Below are 21,627 nucleotides of genomic sequence, written 5' to 3'. Positions count from 1 at the left end.
TGGTAAGGGGAACAGCCAGTTCTACCAGCTAAATTTGGAAACGATGTGTGAGCAACCCACAGGGTGAGTGAGGCTCCTGTGTCTCTAACACCCACAGGTGGTTTCTCCTGATTGAGTCACCGAGAGCAAGGGCCACCACAAGCTCCCCATAGGTGAGACCCTATGGAGCAGGTCCAGGCACTTACTTTCCTTGTGAAAAATATCTCCACGGTTTCCAGACCCTGACAACCCTCCCGTGAATTGTAAGGTTTGTCCATTGCTAGGAAGAAACTAATATTGAATTGCAATGATCCTAAGATAAATAGGAAAGCTGCTGGGTCAGGAAAAGTGCGAGTCTGGCTCCATTCATGCTGGTCTGGGCTGGCTCTGCCAACTAGATTGGAAGGCATGCGGAGCTGCCAGTCTCACACCGAACAGGAGGGAACACTGTAAGGATAGGCTGCATTTAGACACATCCCAGCAGACACGTGGTTGATTTATAGTCAGTCTTGCTTCAAAAATTTCCATTATTTTTTCTGCAAAAGATATAAACAGCTCATCCAGGCAGTAAACACCCATAGCCACAAAGACTCAGTCTAGACTCGTGGGGGTTTTCCTAAGGTGCTGCAATTTCCTTTGACTTCATTATATCCTCTGGTACTAACGGGAAATATGGGAGTGTCACATCCTATAAGCTCACATATATATATATGATATATTATATATAATATAATATGTACCATATTACAGGTAATATACTATATAAAATACAATATGTAGTAAATTATACATTATTTGCTATATAATAATATATGATGTATTATCCATAGGTATAATTAAGCATTATATATAAATGAATAAGTATTAATGATCAACAATCAATAATTTCTCAATAATTAATTCTTATAACTACTAAAATAATAAATACATTAATTATTGTAGCATTATAAAATATTTTTGCCTGAAAACATAATGATGTAACATAATATCTATGTTACATATAATATAAAAAATTATATATCATGTAATTATAGATCAGGTATATTATACAACATATAATATATATTCTATAAAGTTATATGTCCATTTTATTATATATACTTATATAGGAATACATATTATTATATTATATATCATCATGTGATATATAATTATGTATTAAAATTATATATCATTACATATGATTTATATACATTATTTACATATATAACTATATATAATTATACATGTAATTATACATAATATATGTAGCATATATACACATAAAAAATGTATACCTAATAAATAAATGTATAATATATATATAATGACATTTAAAATTTATGCATTCAATTTATACATATAGTTATATATCATGCACAATATATAATTTATATGACACATTATATCATGCAAGTATTATATATTATGCTAAATGTTATATACATAATAAATAATATATTCTATTATATTTTATGCATGCTATATATAAGATAAAATATATGAGTAATGCATCATACATTAACCATTGTATTATCTATAACAAATATATAGAACATATCAATTATTTATAACAAATATATGATATATTAATTATATTATGAAATACGATATAATATAATATATAATATAATTATACAAATTATTTTATATAACCATATATTTTTTATATATTGTATATAATACAATATACTTTATACATATACTTATATATATATACATAACACGATATGTACTAAATTTATATCACTACATATCACATGTAATATCTTATATTAAATCATATATTACATGTTATTTATACTATATATTTTATATTAAATATAATATGTACTTCAGAATATATATCAGTTCTGTAATATATCATATATTATAACTACACACATTTTATAATATTAATCTATTATTATTATGTAATTATATTACTCAATCCATAATACATCAATTAATGAATACTAATTAACACAATAAAATAATATAAGTATAATAATTATAAGACTGTAAAATATATTTTATTTTTTATACATATCACTAATATTAAATGCAAACATCCAGCTGCCCAAACAGGAATAATCCGGAGAATTAGCAGCACTCTAGTGTAAACTAAGCCAGGGAAATCTTAGTGTAGGATCAGAAGCAGCAGGGACAGAAAGCAGGGGTGGGTCCTGTGGGGTGGGGTGGCCACAGTGAGAGCTGTGTGTCCTACTATGAAGTGACAATTTTGAGAGTTTTGAGCAGGGTAGTGATATGACAATAGTTCTATCTCATCCTGGTCATAGCTTGGTGGACATTTAAGTCCAAGGAAAAACAGTTTCCTGATGTTTGTGCTGCTTTAGTTTCTCCAACAGCCCAGAACAGTCACACTTGAATTACTTTCCTGCCTTCCCTTCAAATCTTCAGAGGTCCTCCGTGCCAGCCCAGGTTTCTTGGCTAAGTGGGTACAGCTAGGGCCAGACAGGGATAGAAGTTAGGGAGTATGAGAAGATTCTAAGGAGAAGATTTGATGGTGGATGTCAGAGAATGTGACCATGACCCACATTTAAGAGTTCCCTGAGAGCGAAGTTTGGAATAGAACAAGTGGATTTCTTTAAGCGTTTAGCACTGATCCACATTATTGAAGGGGAAGACTTCCTTCTAGTATCAACGTCCAGGCTGTGTCTGACTTGTGCTGCAGAGTGATGAACTCACAAACCTGAAAGTCTTTGATAGCACCTTTGTCTGCTTCCTGCACACTGAGTGAGTCCGGAGACCTCCTTTGTGTTTCTGTTAATACAGTATGCAGATGATCAAGACCCAAGGTGAGTGTGTCACATAGCATAGCATCAAGAGCTTGCCTTCACACTTGGCTGCACAGTGTGCCTGGCTGCCTGACCTTTTTGTCATCTCCTGGGGCTCGTTTGCTGATGTGAGGAAGAGGGATGGCCAGTAAAGGACTAGTGTGAGGATTAAAAGATTACTCAGGAAATTGGAGCTCTTACAGCTTTATCAGAAACACAAGAAGCTGTCAGGAGTTGCCGCATAGTAAATATGTAAAATGCCTGAGATCAGGACTGGGCTTTGCCACAGATCAATGTAAATAGGACTTTGGTGTTAAGCTGTTCACTGAGTCAAGACAGCCACACCTCTGACTCAAGGCAGTCCAGAAGCCACCTTCACCATGACTCACCTTCTAGCCTGTGTGTTTCCTCACTATTGTTTGCTGCTGTGATTGCTGCTTTCGTTGCCCCAGGAGCCTAGACAAGCCACACCTGTATTGCCTCCCTGCCTCCTCTCCACAGCCTCCCAGGCCCTTCTTGCCAGCCCAGGTTTCTTGCTAAAGTGGGCACACCCGGGGTCAGAAGATAGTGATACTGCCTTGCTAATAATTAAAAGGTCTGGAGTCACAGACTGCCTCAGTGCCTACATATAGAGCTACAGTCATAACTTTGATCCCGGAGACAAGACCTCTTTGGACCAAGGTAATTTCTGCTGTTCAGAGCCTTGTGAGGGAAAACATTCTCTGCTTTCTGTCCAGCCCTGGGTGCTCCTGTGGCCTTCACTCAAGATACAAGGTACTGGAGAAATTAAGAGTTGCTTATAATTAGAGTGCTGCTTGTAATGATCTCATTCCCTGCCAAAAGGCAACTCTCAAGGGAGGCACTGAGGGTCCTGGCTACAGGAGGTGATCAATTGGTTGTCATTATAAGAGATTGTGTACTTATACCTGGTGCTATTAACCAGAATCTTATGTGCAAACATCCCTAAAGAGACAAACTTCTGATGGGGTTATGAATGGCTGCATGCAGAATCCTTGGCTGTGTCTCTCTGGAGAAAGAGTAAAGGAATACAGAAGTCAGAAGGGCGGGTTTGCTGCTAGATGCGCAGGATTTCTCAGTTTAAAAGCAGGGAAGTTTAAAAGCCAAGGGAAGAGCTAGAACAGAGATGAACAAGTACACCCTACTTGTCCTAAGCCTGGTGGTGATTCCGTGTAGAAATTCCTGTGATAATTAAACCTCCTCACCATCCAGATGTGATGGTGGATAGAACTTCAAAGTCACCATAGTCTGGAGACCAGTCAATAAAGGGATGGGAGCTTCCACTTAGGGATTGCTGTCCTTGAATTATGTTCTAAGTACATTTTAAATAGTAATCCGTATGCTACAAAGATGGCTCAGTGTTTAAGAGCCCTTGCTGCTACTGTGGAGGGTCAGGTTTCTAACCCTAGCAGTCACACTGGGCAACTTAACTGTCTGAGACTCTAGATCCAGAGGATCAGACTACCTCCTCTGAGCACTACAAACACAGATGGTACATATACATACAGGAAAGCAAAATACTCCTGCACATAAATACAACAGACAAGTCATTAAAACACTTTAACGTGAATATAGGGTGAGGATTTAGGGAAACTCTCACTAAAGAATTTCATAAGATTCTAGGAGCATCTAAGAGAAAAAAAATTTTTTTCCTTTTTCTTTCTCAGGCAATGATGGCTTTCCCTCCACAATCTGGTGTACGTTGTACTCCTCCAAAAAGTTCTAAGCCCAAGAATCTGGAAAAAGAGAGTAAGTGTAAATCACAAATCAATCTGGGCTATCTCTGTCTAATGTCACCAGGGATAATAGGGTTGAAGGGGCCTGCTTTACTTTCTTCACCACAAATCTACGTGCTCTGGCTAAACTGCTCAGAGGCATACACACTGAAATCTCAAGGCACGTCAGCTCTTTCCTTATTAGCTGTATTTAGAATTATCTGTTCATTTTGACTAAGATGGTAAAGAGAAAAATTAAACAACATACTTATGCTTGCTTAATAGTTGGTTACTGGTGCCATGTAGAGACTTTATAAACCAGGAAAGAATAATTCCACAAGAACTGGCAAATACTGAACATGTCTTGCAACTAGAAACGTATTCAATCTTTTCTGTGCCTTGATCCATAAACCAGGATGCCTTATTTCCCTTTCCTTTGTTTTATGGCCATATCTTCTCAAAGCAATACTTATCACAGAAATTCAGAATGCATTATTATTAGAATGGACCACAAACCTTAAAGCTAATTATACCCACACCTGTGTCTTGTGTTTTTCTGTTATCTGGCAGTTCAGGAATTTCCCAGGACCTACAGAGTTCATGACTCCCAAAAGATGGTGTGGGTCCTGACTGGAAATTCTTTAACAGCGGTTCCTGCTAGCAACAATGTCAAGCCTGGTAGGTGGCATGTCATGACGCAGGTGAAGAGCCATCAGTTCCACTGGGAGTGGACATGAGCCTGCACAAACCTTGTGCTGCTCTTTCCCTGGTCACCAATCTTATAGTTCAGAGAAAAGTTGGTTCTGCTTCTATGTACAGGAAAGCCTATACATAGAAATGACAGTGCAGGGAGCCAGGAATTCCCCTCATGAAAGCATCTTCAAATAGGACAGGTTTGTGTTCCCACACTCACTGTTTCTTTTTAGAATGATGTTCCTCTAAATCCCAACAGGCATCTATCCATGTTTATAGAGTCAGACTCTCTCACCTCTCCACTGTCGAGCTTACACACTCCTCTCTCTTGGCATCTCCTCTTCTAATAATGGTGAAATGTTCCTTCTTCTCATCAAAAGGCAATCCATCTCAGCCTTGTCTCAGTTCTTTAAAAACTTCCATATTTTACTTAACTCCTCTCTTTACCTTGTCTACTCCACACAGACCTCTTAGATCAAATCCCCAGTCTCGATACTAAATCTACCTCTTGATTCCCACATCTCTCCCTACCACCACTTGTTTTAGTCAGATTTTCATAGTAGGACAGACTAAGCTCAACACCACCTACATAATTTTAAGACTATGTGAAGGTTGATGGTTTGGGTCTATAATTTCAGAGTTCTCAGAGCTGTCTGCTGGTTCCATTACTTGTTTAGGTCCGTGTAAAGAGGGACACATGGTATGGTAGGGAAGAACTACTCACCTCACAGTGGACAGAAAGTAGGAGGAAGGTTCCAATCTTTTCCTTTAAAGAAACATCAACAGTGGCCAGTTAGGTCCTGTGTCCAATAACTCATTCAACTATGAACTCACTAAGGGATGATGAGGTTAGAACTCTCATGATCTGATCACATCTCAATAGTGCCACCAGATGGGGTTCAAACCTTCAGTACACAAGATTTTGAGGAATTATTTCATATTCAAAGCACAACAATAATCTGCTTTCTGTGACAATCATAGACAAATCTCAATGGAAAGTTGTTTATACAACTTGCCCTCTTTGATTCTTGGGCACATTTTTATCATAATAGCCTGCCTCAAAGTGTTAATTTATATATATTTATAGAGTATTCTGTGTGCATATGTACTACACAGAACTTTCTATCTGGAAGGATATACTCCAAATTGTTAATACTGGATACTCTTCCTTAGGGAATAGAGTTTGCTGGTCTTCCTTCCTTCTTTGATGTATACACCTGTATATACTTTAAATATATAACTACCATATGTTATTTCCATAGTCTTTATTAAACAATTTAAAATCATCTTTTAAATTTGTTGCAGAATATGTACACTCATTTTCAAGAAGAGAAAGATAATAATAAATACCATATGATCTCCTTCCTTAAATAGAATTACTATTAACACTTCTTTTCTATAAATAATATTGTACACATAGTATTAATACACACAGTATTACATGCTGTAATAATTTCAAATAAACTGTTTTATAAACTCTTTCTTTAATTTCATGATGAATCATATGTGTTATTTTTCCCCAAAGATATCACTATATATATGAGTAATATAATCCTTATATAGGATTTTAAAAAGAAAATTGACATCTAGATTTTCCCTCTCATTTCCTTCAGTTCATCTTTCCAAGGCAACCTTTAGCACCCACACCTACAGAACACACCTCTGTTCTTGAATAACTTGGAAAATGATGGGTAACTTAGTCTTGAACAGCCTTTACCTTCCCTTTCTGTTTGTGCGTGTAACTCTCTTCTCTTTTGGACTTCTTTGTTTCATATTCTCTTGGAGGTATCTGAATGATGGGGCTCCTCAAAGCTCTATCTGCAGTAATACAATCTCTGTGAAGAGATGGCAAGTCATCTTTCTTTAGTACGTGACTTCTATGCTCATCAATTTGCCACTTATGTTCCCAACAGAGACCTCTGAATGTTTTACTCCTGTCCTTTCCAAAATCTTTTGTTTTGTGTGCCCTCAAAACGAACTGTGGATCTATCTTCTGAAAGTTGCTGAGAAGATCCATTAATGTCACTACCACTCAGTTTGTTCACTCACTTCACAAGATCAGGAGGTACCCTTGATGATTCAGAGATGATTCAACCCAGTACAGACTGGTGATTCTGTGGACAACATGCCTCATTTCTGAGACACAATCTCCCACAACCTGGGCCTCCATTGTCACTCCCTCACTGCCCTCCTTACCATTTCATTTGGGTAGTTCCATCCATTCTCTACATAGCATAATCATGAACATTCCCCTTAATACATAAGATTGAATATGGTTATGTCCTTGTGTCTGTTAATGGAGAGCACAGGAGGAGGGGATGAGGCCTAAGTGCATCATTCTGCTTTCAGGTCCTTGAACACAGAAGCTCTTTTGTGTGCAAGGCACTTCCTTTACATGCTGCATTCCTTCTCCAACCCCTCCACTGCCCAGTTTCCGTCTTTTCATTATGAGTGTTCTCTTTCTTAGCCTTACTATCTGGACTTGAAATCTACCACTTCTGCAAAGATGTATTCTAAATCTGGCCTCACTCTTGTTTTTCCAGGCTTTGATCACTTCCCCCCAATCAGTTTTTGGTAATTTTTCTTTTTACATTTCTTTCTCTTTTCTCGATAGTTTATAGATTTTATAGAAAATGATGATGACTGTCTTGCCCTATGTCAAATCTCCAATGCCCACATAGTGCTGTGTCTTACATGGGTAGGTATGAAGTAGTTGTTGAATGGATTTGTTTTCCTGTCCTCTGTTAAGAAATAGATACAGAATACTCAGACTCTTAGGAATCTCAGCCTAAATTATTAAATAGTTAAATTCAACCAAGAATGAAAGAATTCTCAGACAATGAGAACTTAAATAACACAGTGGTATATTTCTTCTGTATATAAAAACCAGTGGTCCAGCCCAGGCTGGGTTCCCATGTTGGTTTCATGATGCCACCAGAGGCCAAGAATTCTACCTTTCTGCCCGAGCAACCTCAAATTTACCTAAGCTATCATTTAAGTGTTTCACGTAGATAACAGGATGACCCTAAATGTGACAGACAAAGTCTTTTGAGGTGAGTCTAGTCTTAAGGAGCAATTTTAGAAACCCTACAGCATACTTCCTCTCATATCTCATGGGCCACCTAAGTGCATGGCTATATTACTATTTTTAGCTGCAAGGATAATAAGATTTTATTTTATTTTTGGGAAACAATGGACCCAGGTGACAACTGAGGTTCTGGCATGAAGAATAAAAACATCTCAGGAGAGCAATCTCAGGAGAATCACTGTTGTGTGGCTAACGTGGGAAGCTTTGGTGGAGAAAGATTCTCACCATTCCTGATTTGGAGGGCTATCCGGGTGGAAGGTGAAAGACTGGATTTATCTGTGCTTGAAGTCTGACATCTTCCCAATTTCCCTTGTGTTTCCAGTCATTCTTACCTTGATAGCATGTAGAGATACGGAATTCCAAGACGAAGAGAAAGGTAATCTAGTTTTCCTGGGAATCAAGAGCAGAAGTCTCTGCCTCTTCTGTGCTGAGATTGAGGGCAAGCCAACTTTGCAGCTTAAGGTGAGTGGATCCAGTCACTGATTGAAGTAAATCGGGAAGCCTTCTGTCTAGGGCTACTTATCAGTTGCAGTACTATAGTATAGTATAGTATAGTATAGTATAGTATAGTATAGTATAGTATAGTATAGTATAGTATAGTATAGTATAACAGTATAGCCATGCAAGCTTGTAGCAGTCACAGGAAGGAAGAAACTTTCACCTGTCTAGTTCCCAAATAAGTAACAGTGCTGCTGAACAGATAATAGATATAGCCTTTTTTAAACCCCAGGACAAATATCCTGTGAAATCAGAGCATTAAAGCCATGGAATTGTTTCTGCAAAGTGAAGGAAAGGTGGCTTCTCCATTCTTGGTCCTGGATAACTTTCTCTCAGACATCCACAGAGGTGCTAATATGCCACAGTCAAGCAAAGGATTTCTAATCTGGATTTTTCATAGTACATGTTCATATCAGTGTACTAAAAGAAAAGATTTATAATTAAAACCCAAATCCCTTACTAATGATAGAAATTATAATGCATAAATTCACTCAGAGGTTGGGACTCTAGGCTGGCTGGCATGAAGCTGTAGATGGATGCACACCAGGATGCATACCCACCCTTACCCCATTCTATTCTAGGGAACACAATGCCTCAAAGAGTCAGTAACTCTCTATATCACAGGATCTTTAGAGAAAGACAGGTTATTGTAAATTAATGGGTGCCTGTTTTGATAGCTTGTTATTTTTTCATCTGTCTGCATCCCTAATCCCTATCCCTCCTATTGGATAACAGTTACTCCCTTGATATGTATCCACTGCTCAGTCACTGTAGCGCTTTTCACTGGTACTCCTCATTAACCAGCCTCTTTTTTTCCCCTAGGATGCAGACATCATGAATTTGTACAATGACAAAAAAGCCCAGAAAGCCTTTCTCTTCTATCATCGCACAGAGGGCTCCACTTCTGTCTTTCAGTCAGTCTTCTATCCTGGCTGGTTTATAGCCACCTCTTCCACAGCAAGACAGACAATCATCCTCACACAGCAGAGGGGTGAAGCTAATAACACTAACTTCTACTTGGAGTCTGAGACTTAGATACAGCATGAACCATATGTGGCCAGTTCCAGGCTAAAGAATCAAACTGTTGAGAATCTTTTACTTGGAAACATAGCAAGGCATCTTAGAAGACCACCAAGCCATCTCTTCTCCAGACATCTATGTCCAAAATGCCATTCGTTTCAACATTATTCCAGCATGAGGTCCAAGAATCACTTTTATCCTTTTCTGATCTTGTCCACCATCCATTCAGCACCAAGTCCAGTGAAGTCACAGTCGTCTTATACGCAAGTCTTCCTTCCTGTTCTCACAGGAGGCAATGGAGCAGAGATGTGGATTCCAAATCATCAATGCAAGATTCTTCCTTCTTCACTTTATGTATGCTCAAGTAAAGTATTATGTATATTTAAATGGATGATAAATAACTAAAAGATAAATCTCAAGGATGAGGCAATATAAAAGAACATTTTCTATGCCTTGGTAATTGAGATAGATTCAGAATATCATCAGTTAATAATTTGACACACAATGTATATTTGCATTATGGTGGCTTTTAACCAAAGTTAATATAAAATGAATCCAAATTTCAAAGAGTCATTCATAGCAATTAGAATTTCAAACTAATTATACTGTTTGTATTTTACTTTGTAAAGTGATTCGAAATTGAAGGGTCAACTCAGATATTTTCTTGTGTTGTCTTGTGTTGTGTTTTCTTGTGTTGGAATTTTGGGAATGTTTTTGTGGATAGTTTTAAGTCAGTTGTTTATTTTGTGAGAATGATGTGGTTTGAATTAGAATGACTCTGTAGACTCATACTTGAATGGTTAGTTATCAGGGAGTGGAATGTTTGAGAGGCTTACAAGGCTTAGGAGCTGTGGCCTTGTTGCACAGGTATGGTCTTGTTGGAGGGAGTGTGTCACTGGGAGTGGGCTTTGAGGTTTTAAAAGCCCATGCCAGGCCCAGAGTCTTTCTCTCTGCCTGTGGATCAGTATTTGCAATCCTCAGCCACTTCTTCAGTATCATGTCTGCCTGTGTGCCACCGTCCTGCCTGCCATGATGATCGTTAATGGATTCAACTTCTGAAACTGTAAGCAAGCTTTCAGCTAAATGCTTCCTCTTATAAAAGTTGCTGTCATCATGGTATCTCTTAACAGCAATAGAACAATGATTGAGGAAGAGGGTTACTTTAGCTAAAAGCCACATGGATTGCAATAGACTATGAGATCCTGACCACAAACATAAGTATGATAACTTCCCCTCCTTCAGACCTCACTCATGCAAGGCAGCAATTAGGGCGTGCAATGCTGCGAACCCACTGCTGAGTTAAAAATTCTTGGCCAGGTGAAATGTTTCAATACCTGTCCTAGAATTATCTCCTGTAATGTTACCACCAGTGATTCCATTTGGGATATTCTTTGAATTCTGCCTTCAGCTCGCTTTCCTCTTAGTCCTGTCACTTCCATGCAATAAGCTTCAAGAAGGTATTGTATGACAGCTTGCTATCTGGCTTAGTCAAACCAGTCACTTTGGTTATCTCTTCCTGGTTCCTAGGACATCTGGGGAAGGATGGTTACAGGCTCTGCTTGGTACTCACACATGAAGAAAAATGAAGAACCCTCGGCCAGTGTACATGTGAGGGGGTCAAGGATAGCTACTCTTTCCTATCCCTCACCAAGACAATTCTGCATCATGCTCTGTGCTGTTCCTCAGAAGGTCTTAGCAGGACTAAGACAGAGTCACACACTTAAGAACTTTTCCATGCATTTATCTTCCTCATTTACCTTCTTCAGTTCCCTAGCTCCAACACTTGTTCCCTGGAGTCAGTTTTCATTGCCACACATGCATGCCTGTATCTTAGGATCTGCCCTAGGAAAACAGATTCTACCCAAGTAAACATCTCTTCTCTACTGTTCACTGTATTGCATTTCTTCCCTCTGTATTTCTGTCAATGCCTTCACATGTGACTCTGACATGCACATCACTGCATAGCCTTCCTCCTTTTTCTGAGACAGATATTATATGCGTAACCCTAGTTGTCTTGGAACTTGATCTGTAGACCAGGCTGGACTTGAACTAAGAGATTTGTCTGCCTCTGCTCCCCAAGTGTTGGGATTAAAGGTGTACACCACTATGCCTGGCTGTTATGTCTGAAGTATTTGGAGACCACACTTCATTTCTACAGCCAAAGGCAACACTTTCTATTCTTTAAAATCATAACAATTTTACTTTCTTGTGGAAATTTTCTTTTGTTTGGCTTTGTACTGTTTTTAACTGCTGCATAACAATTCCTCAAGAAAGGTTGCTGCATACTGTGCGTCTTGCATCAATACCAAGGTATGTTGACAAGATCTTACATTGCAATGGCAGGGGCAACATTCACCTCCAAGAAATGTCTAAGTGTGTACTAAACTGCTCAAGGAGCACGGAACTTATAGGCTAGAAAGCCTGCAGAGTAGCATCTCACTGCATTCCCTTTTTTCTTTTCCATATGATCCTTGTGACCTCAGGTAACTTTGGGCATAAAAAGATGTGTACTTAGGAAAAGGCTGGTGTAGCCAGAACAGAACAGATTACTTCTGGAGGCCCCCACAAGCAGTTCACTGCCTGCCTCTCAGAGTGTTATGGGTACAGTCTGACGGTTTGTACTTTATTCAGGCCCTGTATCACATACCTTTTAAATACGTGCACAGCATTTGAGTGACATAGGAGGAGGAGTCAGAGGAATTCATTGAGACAATATTTTTCTATGCCAGAAGCAGGTCTAAGAACAAGATGTCTCTAAGGGTGACTAGGGGATCCTTGCAACAAAGGGGAAACACACAGTAGGGCAGACTACAAAGATTCTTAGTTCTGTAAGCACAGGGGTGCGTGGAAAGAATGGCCAGTGGTGTTGAAAAACTCAGTGTAGTTTTGGGTTGTTCATATCAACAGTCACTTCCCAGAAGATCCATAGGCACTGGATGTGAATAAGAAAAAGACACCCCATCCATCCTGGACTGTGAGGGTGGTGCCATGGTGAAGGATGCAAGTAGTGCATTTGTTCACAAGAAAAAAACAGATGGAGAAAGGATACATCAGGGTGTAATTTCTCCTGTTCCAATCTCTGAATCATAAGTCCTTATCTCTTTTTTCTGAAGTTGATGAACTACTCTAAAACTGCAAAAAATTTTTATGCTATTTTGACTTTTTAAAATGGAGACATGGTGACCATATTCAATTCTAGAACTGATGAACGGTGGGATATTCAAGGGTTTCTAGAAAGGAGGTTCACTGTTATAATCCAGTCCTCTTTCCTCCTGATTTTCTCCCACCCAGCAACCTGAGTGCAAATCCTTTTCATAGGCCCAAATTCCCCTCCCCCTCCCGTTTGCCTCTATGAGGATGCTCCCCCACCCACTCACTCACTCCCCACCACTCCAGCATCCCCCTATACTGGGGCATTAAACCTCCACAAGATCAAAGACCTCCCCTCCCATTGATGTCAAACAAGGCCATCCTCTGCTACATATGTAGCTAGAGCCGTGGATCCCACCAACTCTTTGGTTGGTGGTCTAGTCCCTGGGAGCAGTGGGTGGTCTGGCCAGCCAACATTGCTCTTCCTATGGGGTCGCAACCCCCCTCTGCTCCTTCAGTCCTTCCCCTAGCTCCCACACCTGGGTCCCAGAGCTCAGTCTGCCAGATAGATAGATAGATAGATAGATAGATAGATAGATAGATAGATAGATAGAAGGATAGGCTCCAAGCATCTGCATCTGCATTGGTCACGTGCTGGCAGAGCTTCCCAGGGAACAGCCACACCAGGTTCCTGTCATCAAATGCCTCTTGGCAACAGCAATGGTGTCAGTGTTTGGTGTCTGTAGACAGGATGGATTCCCAGGTGGGGCAGTCCCCTTCCTTCAGTCTCTGCTCCATTTTTTTGCCCCGTCTTTCTTTTGGACAGGAACATTTAAAGAAACTTCAGTTTTAAAGGGATATAGGAAAAGATAATCCTTTGAAAATGAATATTTTCTCCATATAAGAGAGTGAAGTCAGTTTATGGTTGATGAGTTCAAAGAAAAAAAAATCAAAGGATGCTCACAGAAGCATATCCCAGGGCAGGGCAGGAGATTTGAAGTCAGTTATGCATCTACATTTTGCATATATAGGATATGAAATATAGAATATGATTTTTATTAATGGAGTCCTGTTTGTCTTAGTCATCTCTTATTTGTGCTTTGGAGAATCTGGTTTTGTAAGAGACTGTGCTCTTTAGAAATCTTGCTAGTTCTAAAAGCTAAGAGACTTGGGGCTGAGGGGATGGAAGAAAGGATAATGTACTTGCTGCTCAAATGTGAAAACCAGAGTTCAAATCCCCAGTACCCACATAAGGGCTGGGCAGGCATAGCAATCATGTTAATTTGCTTCCTATCACTTTTATCAAGATTATAACCAAAAGCAATTTGGAGAGGAAAAGATTTATTTGGTTTTGTTTCAAAACAAAACAAAACACCTTAACCAGCACATGTCCCGTTTGTAATCCCATCCTTCTGAAAGTAGAGACAGAGTTCTCTCTGAGCCCAAATGAAAGACTCAATATATAAGGTGGAGGGTGGTTAAGGAGGATACCTGACATCAATTTCTGACCTTCACATACAAATGCATGCAAAACTACACACACACGCACACACACACACACACACACAGACAGAGAGAGAGAGAGAGAGAGAGAGAGAGAGAGTGAGAGAGAGAGAGAGAGAGAGCACATGAGCTTGCTTTACAAACTATAATTCCCTATAAACACAAAAATAATATGGTTATTTTATTCTACTAAAATCTCTGTATTCAAAAACGCAAGCCAGATAAATGATTTTAATTCACAATTTCACTCCTTGTAAAAACCATCAGTAAACTCTTTGGCTGAAAACATGGTGAGAAGTTCTGTATCTGATCCACCTGTTGAGGGAAAACAGCCCAGGGAGGGCTCAGCTTTCTTTTCAGTCTTGCATTTTGTTAGGGGTGTCTTTGATTGCTTCTCCTTGTTAGAATCTGAGAGATCTTGAGAGAGTGCCACAGAGCAATGTGTCTAAAAACCCAGAAGTGTGAACACAGATGATCACCATTTATATATTAGCTTACATATTACCAGGAAGTATATAGTTAGAGGTCTCTTCATTAGTTTTGTGATGGCGTCATGATTTAACCACATGACCATGACAAAGAAGTCTAGTATGCCACTGCCATTTCCCCCATAGCCTTCACCAGCATTTAGATTATTGTATGAATATGTCGGAGGGCACCAATTCACCTTGAGTCAAAAGGCTAGTAACAGATTCTTTCTTTGTATTCTAGGATTAACCTTTATTACGTATTACTTCTTAATCTGCTTTCTATCTCTGAAAAATTTGTTGTGTTTGCTTCTTTGTTACTGTGATGAAACCTTTACCAAAAACAACTTGGCAAGGAAATGTTTTACTTCAATTTATGCTTCCAGATACCAGGTAATAGTTTATCACTGAGGGAAATCAGTGCAAGAACTCCAGACAGGAACCTGGAGGACAGATTGGAAGCAGAGACCACAGGGAAATACGGATTGATCTATGTGATTTGCTCAGTTTGCATTCTTATATCTCCTGGGATCAACCAACCAGGTGTAGCACCAGTCACAGTGGTCTGGGCCCTCCTGTATCAATCACTGCCAGGTGTAGCACCAGTCACAGTGGTCTGGGACCTCCTGTATCAATCACTAATCAAGAAAATAGCAGCATTTAGATCATTTAGACTTGCTGACAAGCCAATATGATGGAGATATTTTCTCAAATGCAATTTTTGCTTCCCAGATTAGTCTAACTTGTGGGTTGACATGAGCAAAGCCTCCTCTCCTAAAGGATCGATCAAAATAACAGTATTCATGTAAGAGGGAATGGCTTCGAGAACTAGAATAGTGGAAGCAAAGGCGAGGTTCTCTGCTTTGGAAGCATCACCCATTACAAGACTGACCTTAATATGCCACCATCATCTCGAAGTCAGTGATGAAGGTTTTCCCCAGTTCTTGGGTCAGAATGAGTGGGCAGCTCCCTTTGGAGCAGACAGCGATGAACCAACCAGGGAAGGCTACAGACTCAAATGTAGAGGTTGTACCACTCTTCTTGTGATAGAAGAGAGAGGCTTTTACAGGTTCCTTCTTGTGGTACATTTCCATTATGTTCCCTTTCTGGTGGGTGAGAAGGAGATCCCAGAAAGAAATGTCACCACAGGAACTCTTCACTAGTTTTCTTTTAACATTAGTGTCCACCTTTTAAAGCAGCCTGAAGACTTCTGTTTCTTGTTAGAGAATCACATACTCCAAATACATGTTAAAAGTATAGTAGAAACATTAGGACACAAAATTTCAATTTTGTTTTTATTTTCAATGTTTTGAAACAAATTCTATCTGGGTAGCCTCAATGCTAAGATCAGAGGCAGGTGCCTCTCTCTCTCTCTCTCCCTCTCTCTCTCTCTGACTTTCTCTCCCTCCCTGTTCTGTAGACTAGAATAGCCTTGAACTCATAGATCTGCCTGCCTCTGTCTCCCAGTTGCTGAGATTAAAGGCGTACATCATCACTGTCTGCCTCAGTCACTTTTAATGTTTTGAAAGGATGAATTGACAGAAGTTTTGAAGATTATACACCATTGTTTTAGCCATTCACTTCCTATTTCCTCCAAATAAAGATGTTCAATGAATGTTACATAATTGTTAGCATAAATTTTGAGTGAAATACAATTGTTTTTGCAAAATTTCTTTAATCTTAGTACTATGGACATTTTTATTGTCAGGGGATGTCCTTTCGGGTGTTATAGGTTGATCCCTGTAGGCAGTATCCCTGCCCTTCACTCACTAGACAAATGGCACATGCTTGCCTCCAGTTGTAACCACCTGTTCTAGTTAGGGTTTCATTGCTGTGAAGAGACTCTATGACCACAGCAACTCTTATAAAGCAAAACATTTAAATGGGGTTGGCTTACAGTTTCAGAGGCTTAGTCTATTATTGTCATGATGAGAAGCATGGCATCCTGCAGGCAGACATGGTGCTGGAGTAGGGGGTTAGAGTTCTACTTCTTGATCCAGAGATAGCAGGAGGAAGACTGAGACATATTTTCTCCAACAAGATTATGCCTAACCCAACAAGGCCACACATCCAATAATGTTACTCCCTGTGAGTCTATGGGAACCATTTTCATAGGAACTACCACACCATCCAAAGTGTCTTGACATTGACAACTGATTTCCTAGTCTAAAATCATTCTTTTTTTGTTTAGTCATAAAACTGAGTGCCTGCCTATGACTGCTTATTGAAAGGGTCGAGATAATCATTATGGTGCCCAGAGGTCTAGTTTAAATTACATATATATATATATAATGGAGAGTCATTAAGATGCCCATTACAGAGATTTATATATTTTTTCGCAAAAAATTTATCAGTAAAATTGTGTCTAGAAGATTAAGTCATCCACTCTGTGACAATTTAAATGTCCTTATATGTTTTTACACTGGCCAGCCAGCATAGTTTAGTTGGTGAGCTCCAGATTTGCTGAAAGATTCTTAAAAATAATGTGGAGAAAGATGAAGGAAGATATCCAGTGTCAATCTGACTTATATATACACACATGTACACACACATGCACACAGACCTATGCCCACACGTATGAACACACAGAGACTCAAGAATAACTCTAAAAATCATCTTCCTTGACAAAACTTACTTTTGTAAAATAAAAAAAAAATATGTTATTTTGGAAAGCTGGTTTCAAAATACCCCTACATGTTTTCCTTATTCTTTGGTGATGTATGCACCCTTAAATCATTATAAAGGTAAACTAGTAATTGCCTTTTAAAAGATTTGAAAATCAGAGCTTCTGTTAAGTGGGTGCTTTATGAAAAGGTGGACTTCTCTCCCCTGGCCAGGAGAGAACAGCTCTCTCTCTTCTAAACTCACCTCAAGTTGTAGCACGGGCTGCTCCCCATTCTTTGTGCAGAACAGGCAGCTCTGAGGTCTCTTCACTCCCAGGTACATGGGATCCCCCCTGTTCTTCTCAAGAGTGTCCAGATATTGGCATGGGAGTAAGGTAACAGTGACTGCGAGTGCAATGCAGAGAGTAGAGTTCAGCTCGCGCTTCCAAAGCACCATCTCTAAACTCAGCACAACAGAATAGAGGCTGGAGTCTTTCCACCAACCTTCCTTGTACCATGCACCAGCTGGTCCAGACAGGCATCTCATTTTCCTAACTCTTTCCATTAGAGAAGACAACTTCTCATGGATTCAAAAATTCATCTCATAGAACTTTCTCTTTTATTTAACTCTTTGAAGCTTCACAGAAAAAACATTTTTCCACCGTTTCCTCAACCTAACCCTTCACTCCTCCTAGGGTTGCCTACCTTTCTTTTCCTTGGCTATCCAAGACTATGACTGCCCTCTGTTCTAAACTAACCTTGCAATGCTCCTCTCCAGATAAGGCCAGTTAACACACATGTGGTGAAATGAAAGGCTGAGGACATATCCACAGCATTAGCCAGAGGGACTGCCATAAGGGCCAGGGCTACTCACCTGGAACCGTTTGCTCTTTCCTTGGAACTGCAGTGAGGATATTGTTCTGAAGGACCCACACACGACTACTAAGATCCTGAATGTGTCTAAACCAAGGTGTTGCTGCGCTTAGTTCTGTAAGGAAAGTAAATGCAGATATTTAAATGGGAAGGCACAGAACATCTCCCCTTTCCAATCTTTTGCGCCTTCATGAAGATGATCTTTACCTTTATCCTTATTCATTATGGTGATGTTGTTTCTGAACCGCCGATCTGCAGAATGACCCTAGGGAAGACATAGAGTTAGTCCTAAGTTGCAATTTGACCCAAGTCAGAGGAGCTGGTGAGCAGCTTAACTGTGACTCCAGGCAGACTTTCTAAACCAAGTGTCACCAGACTCCCATATATCCTTAGACCCAGCTTGTTGTCCAAGAGAAGCAGCTACTCTTATTCCCATATAGACCTGAGGTACAAGAGGACAGAGAACACCGAGACCAGAGCCAAGCAGCAAGAGATTCTGTGTAGTGGCTGAAAGCCTCAGCTGCATCTCTAACCTGATTGCAGAGGAATGTCTGCACACTACAGATCTATAGCCACTGCTGTGTTCAGCTCCTCTGACAAGCTCTACTAGGGTCCAGGCCTTTTATCCACAACATGATGGGAGGAGGTTATGCTGGACACCCTAGATAATTGCTGGTTCTGTGTCCTGGATGGCTTGCTAAGCATCTATTGGAATAAATGGCAACTGTAGCACACTTGTGACTTAGAGCACCTTGGAAAGGGAGGGCTTGCTAAGCCTGTGAGAACAGTAAGCAGGAAATAAGTCACAGATTTTAACCTGACAGAGGAAAGAAACATTATGGGATTTCCCCAGTAAGGATGACTGGACTAGGTGACCTAAAATGAAGTACTAGAATATTGCTCCTACTAGTAGGAACCTATAGGAAGTGCAAGGGTGCATGAGAAAGAAGACTATGCTCTAAGTCCTATGTTATTTTTAAACTGGTACAAGACACTTTGGGCTGACTCCAGTGGATGCTCCACTTTCTCCCAGCCAATATACATGTTGCTTCTTGGCCAACAAGCTTTAGCCAAAGCAAAGCCAACTCCTGGACTGCCTGCCCACATCTCAGCAGATTTAAGTCATTATCTTGTCATAGGAAGAGGAAGCCTGGTGAACTGCTCACATTTGGGTGCTCCCTTCTGATGCTGTATTAGGCACAGAACACACCCAAACAGCAGTCTTATTAAGCAAGAAAGAGACACAAAGTGGCTGCATCTGATTCGACCAGAAGCAGCAGTAAATGGCGCTGTAAGAGTTAATTTTAAAGGGAAAAAAGGGAAAGGTCAGGTTAGAATGAGCTAAAATGAGTAGGTAGGTTCTGGTTGGACTTGTTAGTCAGTGTAGCCATTTGCTGGATCTTGGTAGCTACCCTCAGGAAGGAGTCAGGCATAATAAGGAAGTGGCCAAATCAGGGAATCAGGTGGTTTAGCAAGAGAGGGGAGCAGGAAGGGCAGCATCTGCTGGCACCATGTTTGCCATGCTTGAGCCTAGTTGTCAGACGGTCTATCAGTTGTTAGAGTGCCCATCACTAGATTTTTCTGAAAGGAAACCGAGGCAATGATTTTGATGTTTTTCCCTATATCAGAGTTTACAGTCTGCCTCTGAAAGATCTGAAAACATGTCACTTTCATACCTTAACAGGTTCCATCTCAGGGACAAATACTACCAATGAGTTAAGGGACTGATGGATAAGGTCCCAGCCCCTAGTCTCCTGGTGGAACAATTCTCAGGCTTCTCAGAGAGGCCCTTAGTGTCTCCCAGCCACAGTTACCTATAAAAGTAACTAGTGTCTATTGAATTACTTGTAGCCATCTCCTAAACAAGTTCTCTTCTCTAAAGACAACCCCAATAATTATTCAAAAGGAAAACATTTGCATTCAGATAATATATATATTCAGAGTAAATCTTTAAACATTTCTAATTGTGCTTACACTTGATTCTAAAGTGTAGACTGTGCATGTTGTATTGGCATGATTTGACATCTGGTCAGAAGTACAAAAACCCAGACTCTACTCCAACCTACAGAATCAAGATCTGAAAGAAAAGAACATTAAAAATTGCCATACCATCAGGCATGGTAGTGCATGCCTTTAATCTCAGCACTTTGGAGGCAGAGGCAAGCAGATCTCTGTGAGTTTGAGCTCATCCTGGTCTACATGGTGAGTTCCAGGAGATTCAGGGCTATGTAGACAGATACTGTCAAAAAATTTTGTTGCTATGCCGTCTATGTTCATAGCATATGCCCATGCTCTGTAACAATCAAATCAACACAAAAAGAAAGTGGTCAGGAAAAAAAAAAAAAAAGAAAGTGGTCAGGACTCTAGGTATGCTTGGGTCTGGGAGGAAACAGGTTCAGAGCCCTGAAGCCATTTCTTTTTCTTCAATCTCTGAAAACTATGCAAATGGGCTTTGTTGACACCAAGCAAAAGGAGGGTGAGAAAGACAGAATGAAGCCAAGCTAGAGAATCAGAGACAGCCTATCTTAGATGGCTAGGAACAGACTTCATCTACTGAAAATGTCTCTAAGAATTTGGTAGCTCTGAGTCCAATGCTGGTATACAGATCTAATTTGGGAACCTCCTTTGTTCACTGCTGTAGAGCCTGAAAAAGTTCCAAAGTTGTACAAGTGTCTTAGTTAGGGTTTCTATAGCTTTGAAAAGATATCATGACCAAAACAACTCTTATAAGAAAAGCATTTAATTGGGGCTGGCTTACAATTCAGAGATTTATTTGATTGTCATTATGGTGGGAAACATGGCAGCATGAAGGAGACTTGGTGCTGGAGAGGTAGCTGAGTGTTCTACATCTAGATTGGGAGAGAGATCAGGAAGAGAGTGAAATACTGGGCCTGGCCTGAGGCTAGAAGCCTATCCCCAGTGACACACTTCCTTCAATATGGCCACATCTACTCCAACAAAGCCACTCCTCCTAATAGTGCCACTCCCCATGAATCTATAGGGGTAATTTTTATTCAAATCACCACAACAAGATACCTACAACTATATTCCTCAAGCAGGGCAATTAATACTAAGACTGTTCTGAAAGTATGATGACAAATCTTTCACCCATACCAGTTTCTGTACTGTTTTCTTCCCACAGTCCTCATGCACTTGGCAGACACTGAGCTAACACATTAGTCAGACCGTACAATCTGGAGAGTGCTGAGATGGGGAGATAATATGTAAGACCATGCAATGCAAAGCTAAGCACTGCCAGCAGAGGTCCTGTCATATGAGGAAAGAAAGCTCCCACTGTACTGACAACTCCGGTGTAGAGCAGAC

At 40.0% G+C, this 21,627-nt stretch overlaps 2 protein-coding genes across 2 annotated transcripts; one reads left to right on the top strand and one right to left on the bottom strand.

Annotated features, from left to right (window-relative positions):
• The first annotated feature begins 4,426 nt into the window (after window positions 1-4,426).
• Window positions 4,427-9,922, top strand: Il36b (interleukin 36 beta). The gene is made up of 4 exons (XM_028772828.1): window positions 4,427-4,502; window positions 5,039-5,146; window positions 8,572-8,711; window positions 9,570-9,922. Exons 1-4 carry the CDS (start codon window positions 4,427-4,429, stop codon window positions 9,780-9,782), a joined length of 537 nt encoding a protein of 178 aa, XP_028628661.1. The 3' UTR covers window positions 9,783-9,922.
• A 5,798-nt stretch (window positions 9,923-15,720) lies between these two features.
• LOC114625510 (interleukin-36 alpha) lies at window positions 15,721-18,526 on the bottom strand. The gene is made up of 4 exons (XM_028772785.1): window positions 18,511-18,526; window positions 18,305-18,418; window positions 17,696-17,835; window positions 15,721-15,933 (listed from the first exon to the last, which is right to left on the bottom strand). The coding sequence occupies exons 1-4, from the start codon at window positions 18,524-18,526 to the stop codon at window positions 15,721-15,723; spliced, it is 483 nt and encodes a 160-aa protein (XP_028628618.1).
• Window positions 18,527-21,627: the final 3,101 nt, after the last annotated feature.

Source organism: Grammomys surdaster, unplaced genomic scaffold, assembly GCF_004785775.1.
Source record: "Grammomys surdaster isolate TR1022 unplaced genomic scaffold, NIH_TR_1.0 219, whole genome shotgun sequence".
NCBI classification, from domain to species: domain Eukaryota; kingdom Metazoa; phylum Chordata; class Mammalia; order Rodentia; family Muridae; genus Grammomys; species Grammomys surdaster.
This window is presented reverse-complemented; position numbering and strand designations above follow the sequence as displayed.

Bases quoted from the DNA above. Each gene is read 5' to 3' on its own strand.
- Il36b (XM_028772828.1), top strand. From the start codon at position 4,427: ATGGCTTTCCCTCCACAATCTGGTGTACGTTGTACTCCTCCAAAAAGT. The intron at 4,503-5,038 runs GTAAGTGTAAAT...GTTATCTGGCAG, and splicing joins CAAGAATCTGGAAAAAGAGA to TTCAGGAATTTCCCAGGACC. The intron at 8,712-9,569 runs GTGAGTGGATCC...TTTTTCCCCTAG, and splicing joins AGCCAACTTTGCAGCTTAAG to GATGCAGACATCATGAATTT.
- LOC114625510 (XM_028772785.1), bottom strand. The intron at 17,836-18,304 runs GTGAGTAGCCCT...TTGCACTCGCAG, and splicing joins GAAAGAGCAAACGGTTCCAG to TCACTGTTACCTTACTCCCA. The intron at 15,934-17,695 runs GTGAGTTTAGAA...CTCACCCACCAG, and splicing joins AGCCCGTGCTACAACTTGAG to AAAGGGAACATAATGGAAAT.